This window comes from Leptosomus discolor, chromosome 9, assembly GCF_034619465.1.
Source record: "Leptosomus discolor isolate bLepDis1 chromosome 9, bLepDis1.hap2, whole genome shotgun sequence".
Classification (NCBI taxonomy): Eukaryota; Metazoa; Chordata; class Aves; order Leptosomiformes; family Leptosomidae; genus Leptosomus; species Leptosomus discolor.
The window spans coordinates 45,877,262-45,891,274 of record NC_141399.1 but is presented as its reverse complement, the minus strand read 5'-3'; the positions used below and the strand labels follow the sequence as shown (position 1 = coordinate 45,891,274).

The window sequence follows — 14,013 nt, the reverse complement described above, 5'->3', positions numbered from 1 at the left end:
GCGAGCGGTGCCCTCCCGCTGAGCCCGCGGGCCGCCCGCAGGAGGGGCCGCCCGCAGCAGCCATTTTACGGGGCCCGAACCCCAAATATCTGTCCCGCTCCCCCGCTTAACACCGCAGGGGCTGTCCGAGGGCGGGGGGGGTCGTTTTCCCCCAGCCCCCCCCCCGCCCCCCAGCTCTCGGAGTGGGTATCGTGCGGCAAACCGCGGTAAACCGCCGTCTCCTGCCGGCCCTGCCTGGGGAGGAGGGGGAAGCCCTTGCTAAGCCAGCTCCTTCCGACTTCATTGCTCGATGTGCCTATGAGTGCGAGTAACTCGTGGAAAACTCAGTCAAATAGTTATTCAGAATTCCCTGCGACATTCCTGCGTGCTCTCGGGCTGGAGGTAAGCTGCTAGCGGTAAACTTGAAATAACAGCTCTGTAAAAATGGTTAAGGAAGTGAAAATCTTAGTTGCTCCTAATAAAATACTTGGGGAGAACTCTGGGGATCGGCAAAAATCACTCTTGCCCAGCTGCGCAGCATGGTTTATTCCACGTGTAGGCCTTGTGCTTGATTTGGAGAACTCCTCTATGTACATTTAACAAGAATTGCACTGGGACATCAGATGCACCAATTCAGGAGTTTCTTGTTTTAAGCAACAGCAACAAGAAAACCCCCAACAAATCATGTACTTGCAGGAAGGGCAATTAGCACCAACTATTCTTATTCTAGAGTATTACAGACCAAGTAGCCTGCATGAACATTTTTACATTTAAATGCCCTTTGTTTTTCCAAATATTTACTTAAATTGATGGTAGCATCAACACAATTGAAAATGTCAACACTTTAAAAGGGGGAGCTCCAATCAGCATCAAATAGGAAACACTGCACTTCACACAAGTCCAGACTAAGTAATGATGGGATAGCCGTGTAAACGGATTCATTGTATTGCCCATTCCTCTCCTATAGGGCGTGTTTTACTTTGGCAGCAAATCACCCAAACCCAAGTGAGTTAGTGGACAGTTTAGCAGCAGGTTTACAGCTCTTGACTCTTCCCTCTTTAAAAAGGCCTAAATCTCTCACTTTTAAAATTCTCTTTCCAGTGCTTCTGTAAACACATGAAAGGAGAGCTGAAGGCATCTGCTTACTTGCAGAACATCACAGGAACATCAACAAGGCCAACTTACTTCCACTCGTACTAGGCAAATAAGGTCAAGAGACCACTATGTATATGCCATGCCTGTTTAAGAAGTAATTTAGCTTGTCCTCCTCACTGGAATTATCAACTCGGGGCAGATTTTGTGATGTAAGTATCTGTCTGTCAAGAAACTAGATAGTTCAAACTCCCCACACACATCCCCGCCTTGTTGGCACTGTGTTCTTTTAAGCATAAAGGTAGATGACATTATACTGGCACTAAATAGGAAACCATTTAACGTCAGTTAATATTAATAGATATTTTATTAGAGGGTTTGTCCCAGTTGGTGGAAGTGTGGAAGGCCTCAATAGGAGAGGAGAAAGGTTTTATTCTGACATTTTTATTCCTCTGCATTGTTTATTGAAATCCAACAACTTTATCCAAGAACAAAGCAAACTTTTCTGGTTGTCCAGAAGGAAAAGGTTTCAAAGTTGACAAGTCCATTGACTGCAGCGTCTCCACAAGAGTGCTGTAAAAACCAGACCAAAACCAAAAATTAAAAAAAAAAAAAAAAAAAATCCACCCCAAAGGGCAATTTTTTTCTTCACACAATTTTCTTTCTATTCATACATACATGATTCTTCAGCACGGAAACAAAAACAGGACACGCGCTGACAGGAAGAAGAGACCCTACAAACCGTCAGGCCCCAACCATCGCTGGCTCATAGGCAGCATTGCTGAGAACACACTTTGATCTATACCACAGCTTTGCCAGACAACCTCAGGTCTAACTTTTTAATCTTCTGTGGTTGCAATGTTGGAACCGAACAAGATCTGAGGATCTTCACCACAAACTGTACAAGGGAATTCATCCTGCTTGCACACATGGCCTAGTTCTCCACTTAACACATAGCCAGAAAGAACAGCTACATCCATCTGTTAGCTTGCTATTAGCAGGCTGCAAATCAGGCTCAAACGCTAGGCCCTGTTCAACAAAAAGAAATAAAAATTCCTTCCTGTCTCTGAAGCTGTCAGAAGCGCTGAGATAGGAAGTTTAAGAAACTTGCCCAATATAAATGAACGACAGGCCTAATTTTTTCAGAAGGCTCTTCTGAAACATACAAAAGAGCAAGATACAGACTAAATAATGGGAGTTGCATTTCCTCTGCCTTCAATTTACAAGTCATCTGTTATTTACAGAGTGCAATCAATCATAAATAATCATAAATAAAACTAGTAAGATATAGTCAAAACAAGAGAGCAAATGAAACTAACAGCAGCCAGGATGAACACAAACAAACAAAAGGAGCTGGAGGTTTTGGTGGTGGTGGGGTGGGGTTTTGTTTGTTAGTTTGTTTTGGTTTTACCCCTGAAGTGACAGGCAATAGATCTGAGAAACTCCTTGTCAGAGGATGTGGTGGATTCAGGAAGTTTGGTTAAAAGGGCAGCCTGAACAAGCACTTGGATGGATAGAGGTATTTAAAGTTACTAATCAGACACAGACAACATCTGATTTAGGAATCCCCCTGAATCAACAACTAAAGAGCATGAAAGGGAAAGTAACACAAGGAAGTACCACGTGTTCTTGCCCTGTTTCTACTTTTGGCTGGGCACCTGCATATGGCCACTGCAAATAGGATATTGAGGTACGTGGACTCCCAATCCATATCAGTAAGGCCATTCTTATGTTTTGTTCTAAATACTCCAGATACTTTCAATTTTATTACGTTAGTACATCTCTACAGTCAACTTTAGTGCCCTTTACAAAGAAAAGCTGCATAGCAAAATGATGAAATGGAGTCCTAAATCTGCAGGGAGCAATTTATTCCTTATAGCTCATGGTTAAACTGATGGTCTGGGTTGTATTATGTCTAGACTTCAAAAAATAATCCAACAACTAGTGAGAAAGAGCAGAAAAAGAAAGCGGCTGTTAGATGCCTTAGGATGCTACCTGACTGTTCCAAATTCAACCACTTTATTTCATTTAAATTGCTCTTCTTTCAATCTGAATACATGTGCTCTCAAAAAAAAAAAAAGTTTTAAAAGGAGTCATGGTCAAAAGGCTTGTTAAGTTTCGTAAATGAGCACCTAATGTTAATCTATCCACTATGGAAAAATCTACCTTGCAAATAAATGGTTGTTACAGAGAAGAATGTAAACGTCCTTGTTACATTCTCGATACTGTAATAACACACCGTGTGACGGTGCCGAACGCTGCTTGTTCAGTCAGGACAGCCACAGCAGCTCCATACCTGCAATTACAGCAGAGGACGTGCCCACCTCTGTGGAGCTGTTTTGCCAGTTCCAGTTGATGGTTGTCCATCAGCTTTTCATTTATTACTACTATTAGTGGTTTTCCTTTTTCCAGAGTCTCCAGACAGCTGCCTGCACCTGCAGGAGAGACAGAAAACACGATGAGTTTTTGCCCTGACACATGAAATATCATCCTACTTGCTCTTGAAACGCTGGAGGCTCCCGAAGGTGAACATTTAACCCCTCAGCTCTAGCTGTGGACCTAAACATTCCCTGCCAGCCCACCCCCGAGCCGTAGCGAAACAGACTTCATCCAACCGACCTCCCCTCCACTCCTGCCCCCGAGGAGAACAGGTTGGGCAAACAAACGGGGCTCTACCTGCGTGGCTGATGACCAGGTCGGCCCTCTCCAGGTCCTGGGCCAGCGAGTCCTTGAAGCGGAACACCTCCACCGCCAAGGCCGGGCTGCTGCGGAGCGGCGGGTTCAGCGCGCCCCGCCCGACCTGAAGCACCAGCTTCTCGTAGCCGCGGCGCTGCAGCACCTGCGGCGGAGGGAGGGCGGGATGGGGGGGTGGGCGTGTAGCCGGGTCGGGCACCGGGGCGCCTGGCCCCGCTCCCCGTTACCCCAGCACGGCACGGGGGCCGCTGCCGCCCTCCGCTTCGCACCACACACCGTCCCTCCTCCTCCTCCTCCTCCGCCACTTCATGCCACTCACCGCGGTCCCGCCTCGCCTCCCGCCCCCTCAGGCACCCCCGGCAGTCGCTGCCGGGACGGGGGAGGGCGGGACAGCTCCCACCGCGCAGGCGCCTTGTTGAGGCGCTGTGGGCAGGCCGCGAAGGGGGAAGCGGGGATGGCTGCCCAGGGAGCCGGGCTCTGCGCCGCCTCACCTGCAGGGCCGCCGGGGAGCAGACGGTCGCGATGAGATCGTCGAAGCTGGTGGTGCCCACGGTGACGAAAACGGACTTCATGGCCGGCGACCGCCCGCTCGTAGCTGATGTGCGGGCGGCGGGTCGCCAGAGGGCGCCGCGCACGGCCCGCTCGCCGCGGCGCTCCCCAAGATGGCTGCCGGCCTGAGGGGCAGGGGGACACGCCTTCTCCCGCGCAGGGCCCTCCCCGGCTCGGTTGGGCCCGCTGCCTCCGCCCAGGCGAGTGAGGGGCCGGGGGCCGGCGCCGTTACCGGCGCTGAGGGGCAGCAGGGCCCGCCACAAGGGTGCGGGATTCCCTCCGCCTTGCCGGATCGGCAGCGAAGGCGCCCGCTCTAACGAGCCCACTCGCCGTCAGCGACCCGGCGTGGCAGCTACGAGTGTCTCAATTTTTCAGACTCTCGGGGCGGGGGGAATCCCCAAATTTGGAAGAGGGTTTCAGGAGATTTTTTTCACTGGTTATTTTAGCATTTGGGGCAGGGATCACTGTAACCGACAGCCTGACTGGGGCCAGGTGCTGGGCATGTTCACAGCCTGCCATTCCCATAGCATGGCCACAGGTACCTTTTCTTTATAGGCTTAACTGACCTGGGCTAGGCTTAGGGTTACCCAGTCTGGCCCAAGCCTACCATGGCACTTACTGTGGGAGTAACGTCACAAAAGGGTGGTAGCACATGAGCAGTCATGCTTCAGAGAACTGTTGCCCGAAGCAGTGAAGCAGTGGGTCCTGTAATGGCAGCCTGAGAGTGATGGGCTGACACAACCCCATGAGCACTGGGCCTCGCTGGGGGACACACTTCACTTTGTTCAGAGCAAATGCATGGCATACAAGCCTACCTTCAAATGAGGGCAGGAGAAGATTGTGTACATTGCTATCAGTGGGTGAGCTTGGGTCGTTTTGCCGTGTGGATATCCTTCCATTGATATCACAGGGACTGGTGAAGATGGGAGACAGAAGGAAAAGAGACATATAGTTTGAACTTTGCATTTTATGTTTTGTTTAGAGAACCTTAATAATTCTGGCTGTGTATGTTCACTGTGTCCACTCTCCCCAAAATCCCAGAAATGCTGCAAACTCCAATAGAAACTGCTGTCTCCTGGCTCTTAGTTGATTCCAGAATGTCAGACATAAAAATTATTTGGCCTAAATAGATGAACCTGCCACAGGAGCTGAGACTGCAACTCAAGGAAAACCCTTAAAGTGAGACTAAAATAAAAGCTAGGAGTTGTATCCTGCTGGTTTCTTTTCCTCACTTTGCTACTGACAAGTGTTAGCACCTTGGGGAGGTGCTCATCTTTCCTGTGTCTCTACCTGCAGAGCGTTGTTTAGCAATTTATGCCCTCCAAAGCTTTCTGTAGAGGTGATTATATTAACGTGCAAAGAATTGAGTCTTTTAAAAAACCTTCACTGTAGCAAATTCTTAAATAAATTGAATAGTTGTTTTGCCTACCCTCCTTCCCTTGGCCTTTTGAAAGATACATTCTCAGTATCATTGAATACAGGTAGGTTTCCCCTCCTCCCTATTGCCCTTTCTCTAAGCACACATCTTTCTAATGCTTTTTCAGGCTGGTCTTATGAGTCCTTCTTATGAAAACCAAGGAAAAGTACTCCCTTGAGCAAAGGCATGTTGGTTCCCTGTGGAATGTGATCCTAAGAGCCAAGGGACAGGAAATCAGGCAGGAGCTGAGGCTAGAGATGAAGGCCATTTCTGAAAAATAAAGATTCTGTTCAGTGCTAAATCACATTAAATCAATTGCAAAGATGAAGTCACCAGTAAATTTATTATTTCAGGTACATTTCCCTGTTTTGATGAAAACCTGGGGGGAGGGGAGGGAGAAGGATAATATTTTAATTTCTCAAAAAAATCCAAACATTTACTCTGTTAACACAGTCTTGTCCACTGAAGGCTAAGAATAACCTTTAGCTGTTGCACAAACTGAATTAGCATTTTTGTTTCTTAATTTCAAGTGTAACACAATATACGTTTCTACAAAAAAGAAACTACTCAAGTTAGACATCTAAATCTCTTTATTCACCAAATGAGATTTAATAGATGAGGTCACATCTGTATACGCTACTGAGTGTTCCGAGGAAGATGCAGAGAAGATGTAGCTATCTTGAGGATACCTCTGATTGCCATATTAATGGCTCATTCACAGTGCTCATTAGCCCCCTGTTGCTTTTATTTAGCATAATGAGCCACACTGAAATATATTTATTTTTTTGATTAAAGCAAATGGTGCTGACAGCAGACATGGCCAGGGGGAGGGAGGCACTTTATCTTGGGAAACATGCTGTAGAGCAAACCAGTATCAGAGTCCCGAGTGCACAGGGCCTTAGTGGGCCTGACTGGCCTCACCCAGCTCTTAACTGCTTTCCCTCAGGACAAGAAAGGCAGGAGCTGAGGGTGGCCACACCGCAAGCCAGGCAAAGACCTCACCAACAAGGCACAGTCTGACCACACCAGAGAAAAGCAAGCAGAGCAGTGGCAGCAACAGGCCCAGTGGTCCAGTCACCATCAGGCAAAGATAAGGTAACAAGCCCTTTCCGAGGTCAAGCTGGGAAACCCAAATAGTAATTCAGGAGCAGAACTAGCAGCAAGGACACCTCAACTCATCGCTGTCATGCCAGCACAGGAAAGACATGGACCTGTTCAGGTGGGTCTAGAGGAGGGCCATGAAGATGCTCAGGGGGCTGGAGCACCTCCCCTGCGAGGACAGGCTGAGAGAGTTGGGCTTGTTCAGCCTGGAGAAGAGAAGGCTCCGGGGAGACCTCCTAGTGCCCTTCCAGTGCTGAAAGGGGGGCTGCGGGAAAGGTGGGGAGGTGCTTCAGGGAGCATAGTGAAAGGATGAGGGGTAATGGTTTAGATTAGCTATTAGGAAGAAGTTCCTTACTGCAAGGGTGGTGAGACACTGGCACAGGTTGCCCAGAGCAGCTGTGGCTGCCCCCTCCCTGGCAGTGGTCAAGGCCAGGCTGGATGGGGCTCGGAGCAACCTGCTCTAGTGGAAGGTGTCCCTGCCCAGGGCAGGGGGGTTAGAACTAGGTGAACTTTAAGGCCCCTTCTAATCCAAACCATGCTGTGTTTCTCCTTAAAGCCTGAGCTTAAATCCCATCCAGAGGGTGTGGGTGGAAGCCCCCACTGAGGCTGGTTAGGGCAATTAAGACTTATTAGTGCAGTCAAGGCCCTGACAACTGATGGAGAGGAAGTTGGACTCTGGGATGAAAGGAAGGTGTGTCAGAGATGAGGGCCAGCACATGTGTAAATCTTTGTGAGAAAGTGTAAAGACAGAAAAATTGAATGATTGCAATTTATTTTTTTTTTTTAATGAGGAGGATAGAATTTAAATATATTGGAGTGTTTTCCTGGTTATATAATTATTTTATATTACGTTAATTACAGTAGTTTAGGAAATTACTGCTCATTTGTAATTAAAGCACTATAACTCACCACATGCATGCTCTTACTCTGTCAAAATTGAAATGTAAACTTACTGTCATAAGTCCTCACTTTCGTTCTGCAGTTAGAACAAGTTTACAGTGGTTGCTGGTTTACCTCAGCTGTGACCTTGCTTTCAGCCATCCCCTTGTAACTTAGAGTTCCTATAAAGTAAGGCATTCTTAGGAAAATATTCCATGCATGAGCAGCAACTTGTTTGTAGTCTCACTGTTTGCATCCTCAAATTTCAGCAGGGTAAAATGTGTATTTAGAAAAATGAAGACACTTTGAATAATACTAGTCTTCCTAACCCTCAAGTGAGAGAGAAACTGGAGTACAGTTTGTGTAGTACTGTGAGTTAAATTCCCATATCTATGTTTGCTCTGACTATTACTGTTTGCATACAGAAAAACTTCTTATTCTTCTAGTCAATGGGTGCCCATTTGGTGGTATTTTGTAAACTCTGCTCAATTATTCTTGTTAGCCCTTTGGGGTATTCACAAGTTAAATTAAGCATTGGGCATTTTAGGAGAATGACATGTTAGGAAACAATAAACCCATGCAGCTCAATGAAAAAAACAGATTCACTGACCTCTTCTTACTCTTAAGAAGACATCTGGACTTATTTCTGTGTGATCAAAGGGCTGCTCAAAGGGAGGAAATCATATTGCTCTTCTTCCAAGGTGTAGAAGTCCTGATTGCATAAGGGCACAGTACTTCAAGTTGCGAGGACAGCTGACCATACTCGGCAGTTTGCAGAAACAGACCTAATGTTCCTAGCATGTCAAATGGAATCCATCTTTCAGTTTTCTTTATCAAAAATGTCCAAGAGTGAGTGAGCACTTGTTAACAGGGAGTTCTTCTTACACTGAATCTCTTTTATTACTCCTTGTGGAAGATGTTATATACTGTTTTGTTTGAAATAAGGGTTAAAACAGCTGTTCTTAAAATACAGTGTGTTCAGGATCATGGCACATTAGGTTTTGCATTTGATTCCTTTGTTTTTTTATTTTATGAGCGCTGAATTTCACTTCTACAGGACCCTGTTTTGTTCATTTGCTTTCTAGAATGAAGAGATTTCAGAAATCACTGGAATGATTTCTGTGGTATGGAGCAGGTCTGTGTGAAAATTGGTGTTTTACATGTGTCACTGAAAGTCAGTGTTCTCTGCAGCTTGTACTCCCAGCACCATGCTGTGTGGGGACTAGAAGAAAACAATGTTTGCAAGTAACGTTGCATTGGAGTTTTCACTGGAGGATACATTCCACTTGCACATTGAATTAGGCTTGTTAGGGTGATTTTAAACTAAATAGAAAAGGGAAAGCCATCCATTATAGGACTCAATCTCATGCTAATTTGTACCTGCTATTTTAATTAGAAGTTGAGTAGGGCATAAGTAGTATTTTGTCCATCAGCACTTATGCTCTGGTCCATGAGAACTACAGATCATTCTCACAGAGTGAGATACTTGGAGCTGACCCCTTGCAATTTTAGGGCAGTTCAAGATCATGTAATCTAGACTTGGTGCTATGCCTTGTTTCTGGCCATTCATTGCTACCCCTGCTCTCCGTTTTTACAAATACTCAGACAACCTCATAGTGATCCAATTCAGAGAACTGACGTGACAGGAAAGTGATTTGTTTGCAGTTAGATCCGTTCCCTGAGTTGCAGAAGCGCCACTGCTAGCACAAGGTAGGAGGCAGAATTGTGGCACCTTGGATTTAGATTGACTTAAATGCTGGGGAACTGGCCTGTGTCTGCCCCTTCATGACCAGTAGTAGCTGTGATCACATTCTCTGAGCCATGTGGCTCGGGCGGTTGAGTGCCCAGTGCCCTGGGGCAAATCAAACTGTCCCTGCGTAGGCTGAAGAGTCTCTCTTTGCAGTGCCAATTGTTTCTCTCCAAGGTATGTGTGTGTGATATTATCAGGGACATTCAAGAAATATGGGCTCAATCTGACATAATGTAGTCCAAGACCCCAGAGAGAGGCTAGGAAAGGGCTAAAATGGAAGATACGTTCTTGTGAGAGCTTGCTCCCATCTGTGCTTTATGTGGCATAATTTATGTTCTTATATTTTCTTCCCATGACAACATCTGGGCAAGCAACTGAAGATGGCATGAGTACAAGCTGGGTTTTGTTAAGTGAGAAATGATGTATTCCTCCTCCCTTCTCCTTACCCTCTATTTGAAGCGTTCCTGGATGGCTCCATTTTGAGCACTGTCGCTTTGTATTAAGCTCAGCTTGCCACATTTTGCCCTGAAAGCTCCATAATTATATTATTCAGGAGTAAGAAAATGCATGAAAATAAACTAGTTGGTTCACATCTTGGTTTCTGAAAACTACATACTGCCCTCAGTTTGCTCTTGAAGTGTAATGACTAACTCAACTGTTGCGATAAAACTGATGATCCCTGAAATCCGTGGGCTGCGGACAGTGTAGCAAACAATGAATCATAATGAATCATTAAAAAATATAAATCAACAGAAAGACAGTGCATAAACCTGTAAGCCTACAAAGTCTGATTTTCTTTGCAGGAAAAAAACACCTCGTGACTAGTTAATTAAAAGACAACCCGGTCTTTCCTTTACCCTGTATTTTGTGCACAGATTGATTCTCCCTTTGGCTTGTGATATATTGGTGCAGTGGATGACATGAGGCAGAAGAGAGCAATTAGACTTCTCCACACTAAATTTACATTCTGTTTCAGTACTTTTTATATATTTATGAATGTACAAAATGAGTAAAGATAGACTTACTTCTATTTCTAGTTGGCTTTATATAAATTTGAATTTGAAAAAATGTTCTCTTCTTCTCTCATTTAGATGTAGTGCCGTCCCTATCAGGGTTGATATTCCTGTGACTGTAGGGAGCGGTGAAAACTAGATGGAGAATATTTTGGGGAATGATTCCTTCATATTACTGTGATTCAGAGATTCAGATCTGGGAAAATAACAGAGGAACATTTGTCAGGCAAATTTAAATAGTATACTTTGAAATATTTCATCACAATATTTCTACATCCTTTGAATTGTCTCTTTGTGGGCTTGTTATTTGTCAGTGGGGCTTGTCAGATAGCCTACAGATACACCACGGCTCAGACTGACTGGAGACATTGAAGGGGATGTTAGATCACCTCTTCCTCAGGGCTGGCCAGCAGAAGACAGGCGCTGAAGCAGCACAGAGGAACTGGGTCCGCTGACTATTTCACATTTGAAGTGGAAGGGGAGGCTGTGGCTTAGCTAGAATGGATGTCCATGATCTGATTTTCCTGAATTTTGCAATATTTGATGGCATGCCTTGAACCCCAGGTTCTGGAATTACATAGTCATGATTTTTAAGGCCTTATACTTTTGAAGAGGAGGCTGAGAAAACACCTCACCAAGTCTTAAGGTCCTGAAGACTAACACATTAATAGTTTTTATTATATATCTATAACTATGTATCTTTTTATTACCCCTGTTTTGTTTTGTATTTAAACAATGTCTTGATTCTTTGAGACCTGACTTCTGGAAGCTCAGAACTTACTAGTTTATGAAAGCAAAGTGCTGCTGGTCTTTGCCCTGCCCATGAAGCAGGAGGTCGCCTCTGCACTGGGATATAGCACGTACTGTGTTTCGATCCGTGATAAAAGGAAAGTGGCTCAACCGATTTGTTTCTTCTCTGCTAGGTTTCTGTCAAGGGTAAAATGCTTGCATTAAGGAACCAGAAAATGGGCTTATAGCAAATGAAATTTCTCAAAGCTGGTAATTTCCAGTAAGTTTTGGGGATGTTTGGGAGATTGTGAAGGAAATAATTAGAAGAATGGTTGCAAAACAGGCTGGTATGCAGAGGTAGGAGGGAGTCGGAGGCCTGTTGCAAGGAACTTTATCCTGTCTGTGAAGGCTCAATATGGTGGTGTCTCCTGGCAACTGGTCCCTTCAGCTCCCCAGGGAACCTCTGCCTGTGACAGCCTGGCACTACTCCTTGCTGTTTGTGGAAAACACACGCCACTGCTCCTGCCTACTAGCCACCAGCAAACACCTCCACAGCAATCCACTGTGTGAATGCTCTGCCGTTTCATATTCCTGCATAATCCCTCCGACAACCAAATCTATTAAAAATTCATTTCCATCCAGGCAAATCAGGCTCCCTGAAATCAATTGAGCTTTGTTCTCTGAATGCAGCTTGTGCTGGTGCACATGTAATCAAATCCTGAGGTGCCTTGCATGCATTTTCACAAGCACTGAGATAGACTTCATGTTTCAATTATTCTTTTTGATGTGCATTTTTGAAGAAAATTAGAATATTATGCTCAAGTAAACCAACAGTTTTAGATCTTTAGGAAGAAACTCCAAGTGAGCAGAGTTCCTCCCTTTTCCCAGCCAGTCCCAGTTATACAAGTACATACAAATATCTCTCTCTTTGCCATGCAGCATAAAAATAGGTAAGGAGGTGACCTATGAACCCAGCCTAAATTTCACCTCTGTCCAATTACCTCTTACTTTCCAGTAGCTGGCTCTCGGCAGCAGTAGTTCACGTAGGCATTTTGAATTGCTCTTCAGAAGTCTTCAGGGACACCTAAGTCAGTCCACTGATTAAGTAAATGGATTTTGGAAGTATATAGACTAGCTGAATATGCCCTACAATTAATGAAAAGCTACTCTAATTCTGTCTGAAAAGAAAACGGAGGAGCACGGGTGTTGGGCAAACATGATCAGAGATGTTCATACCAGCAGAGGGCTGCCTGCATACACTGCATCGAGGGGATCGAAAGGCATCAGACACCCAGGCTCCCTTTTGCTCGGTCTTTTCAGCGTGGCGTTAGCATCTTTACATTTGCAATGCCTCTTTCTTCTTCTCAAGATGGCTCTCAACACCAAAGTGAAATGGTGAAAGCGTTTGAGATTCACTTCCCAGCGATCAACAGAGATAGTCATCACAGATCCGCACAAGCCTCAAAGACTGAATGATGTTTCGTGCACCGAGCCTGCCTGCTTCCAGCAAGTCTCGTTCAGAGGAACTGTACCCTCTGCATCATTCCCAAGCCTTTGCAACAGCAGTAGGGCTGCTACTAGGAGTGATAAGAGTCGTGATTAATTTCTCTCTTCTTTTTGTTTGTACTAATAAGGTGATAGTCAGCTCATTATTTACAGGTAGTCTGGTTTCCGTTAGACATTATGGGTCAAAGTAGCCATTAGATACTTGCCAAAACCCCTGACCTCAATTCAGAGATTCTTTAACAGCTCTGTCTGGGCCACCATTATTTTGTTTGCATGTTTGTATAGCAGTGAATCGTACCGAGAAGAATCAAGACCAGAAACATCTTTGTTTGCATGCATTTCTTGTTTATGGCCTTCTTTTTACCACCAGAAATGCTAGAATTATTTTATCCGGAAGGTGAATATTATGCGGTGAATTTCACAGAGATGTGAAGATTAAAAATTGTGGCTTTTATTTTTTAATGTCCTAAGGACGTATGCAGAGAGCCACGTAAGAGAGATATATAGTCATGTTTACAGCTGGAAAACTGTTTTGAGTGTGTGCACCTGTGCACTTCTCAAATATATGCTCTTATTTAGGTATCAACATATAGTGGTGAATCTTCTCTTAATATTTCTTGCATCACAATTCTGGGATAACATTCAGCTGTTTAAAATAAACAATCTTGGTAGAACTCACTCAGAAATCTTGGACCAGATTCATCCCAGGTGTAATTTAACTGACTTAGATCTAAAACAGAGCTTGGTGTTACATTTGGGAGAGTCATTACTGCTGTGTGCACTAATGTCAAAACAAGACTGTTTTACATTATCTTGTCCCTGGAGAAAACTTCGCTGAACTCACGATAGTCCTGTTTGCTTCACCCTGTAGCGTACTTAGGCATGGCCACCTGTACATCCGTCTACAGTAACACTGCCTTTCCCTTTCCCTGATGAAACGGAGAGATGTTCAGATACTAAATGTGACTGATCATTTACATGAGGCTTTGTGTGCCAATGTTTCCTGTTAGCAGCACACTACAAAGCACTGTTTTTGTCTCTGTGCCATATTAAAATGGTGATTCATGGTTAAATCAGTCCAAATGAAGGGCCTTGGTTTTGTTTGATTTTTAAGTGTATCACAGATTGGGCTGACAGCTGAGGGTAGACTGAGGTCTTTAATGAGTCCAAAAGTGAGGTGAAACATACTTGGCAGATGGACAGACAGGTCAGCTTTCCTTTGCCTTGCTTGGGAGGCGGAACTATGAGGGCTGAGAAGATTCTTCATACTTCACAGCATGGTCCATTTCTAATCCTCTTGGTAA

General features: G+C 44.9%; 1 protein-coding gene across 2 annotated transcripts; it reads right to left on the bottom strand.

Annotated features, from left to right (window-relative positions):
- Nucleotides 1-1,419: 1,419 nt before the first annotated feature.
- On the bottom strand, nucleotides 1,420-4,341 carry LOC104340967 (UDP-N-acetylglucosamine transferase subunit ALG13). 2 transcript variants are annotated; one of them, XM_086469888.1, is made up of 4 exons: nucleotides 4,257-4,341; nucleotides 3,744-3,910; nucleotides 3,368-3,508; nucleotides 1,420-1,644 (listed from the first exon to the last, which is right to left on the bottom strand). In XM_086469888.1, the coding sequence occupies exons 1-4, from the start codon at nucleotides 4,335-4,337 to the stop codon at nucleotides 1,533-1,535; spliced, it is 501 nt and encodes a 166-aa protein (XP_086326014.1). In that variant the 5' UTR covers nucleotides 4,338-4,341; the 3' UTR covers nucleotides 1,420-1,532. The 2 variants fall into 2 exon arrangements, with proteins under 2 accessions (XP_086326014.1, XP_086326013.1); XM_086469887.1 differs by having other exon boundaries at nucleotides 3,368-3,506; nucleotides 3,748-3,910.
- Nucleotides 4,342-14,013: the final 9,672 nt, after the last annotated feature.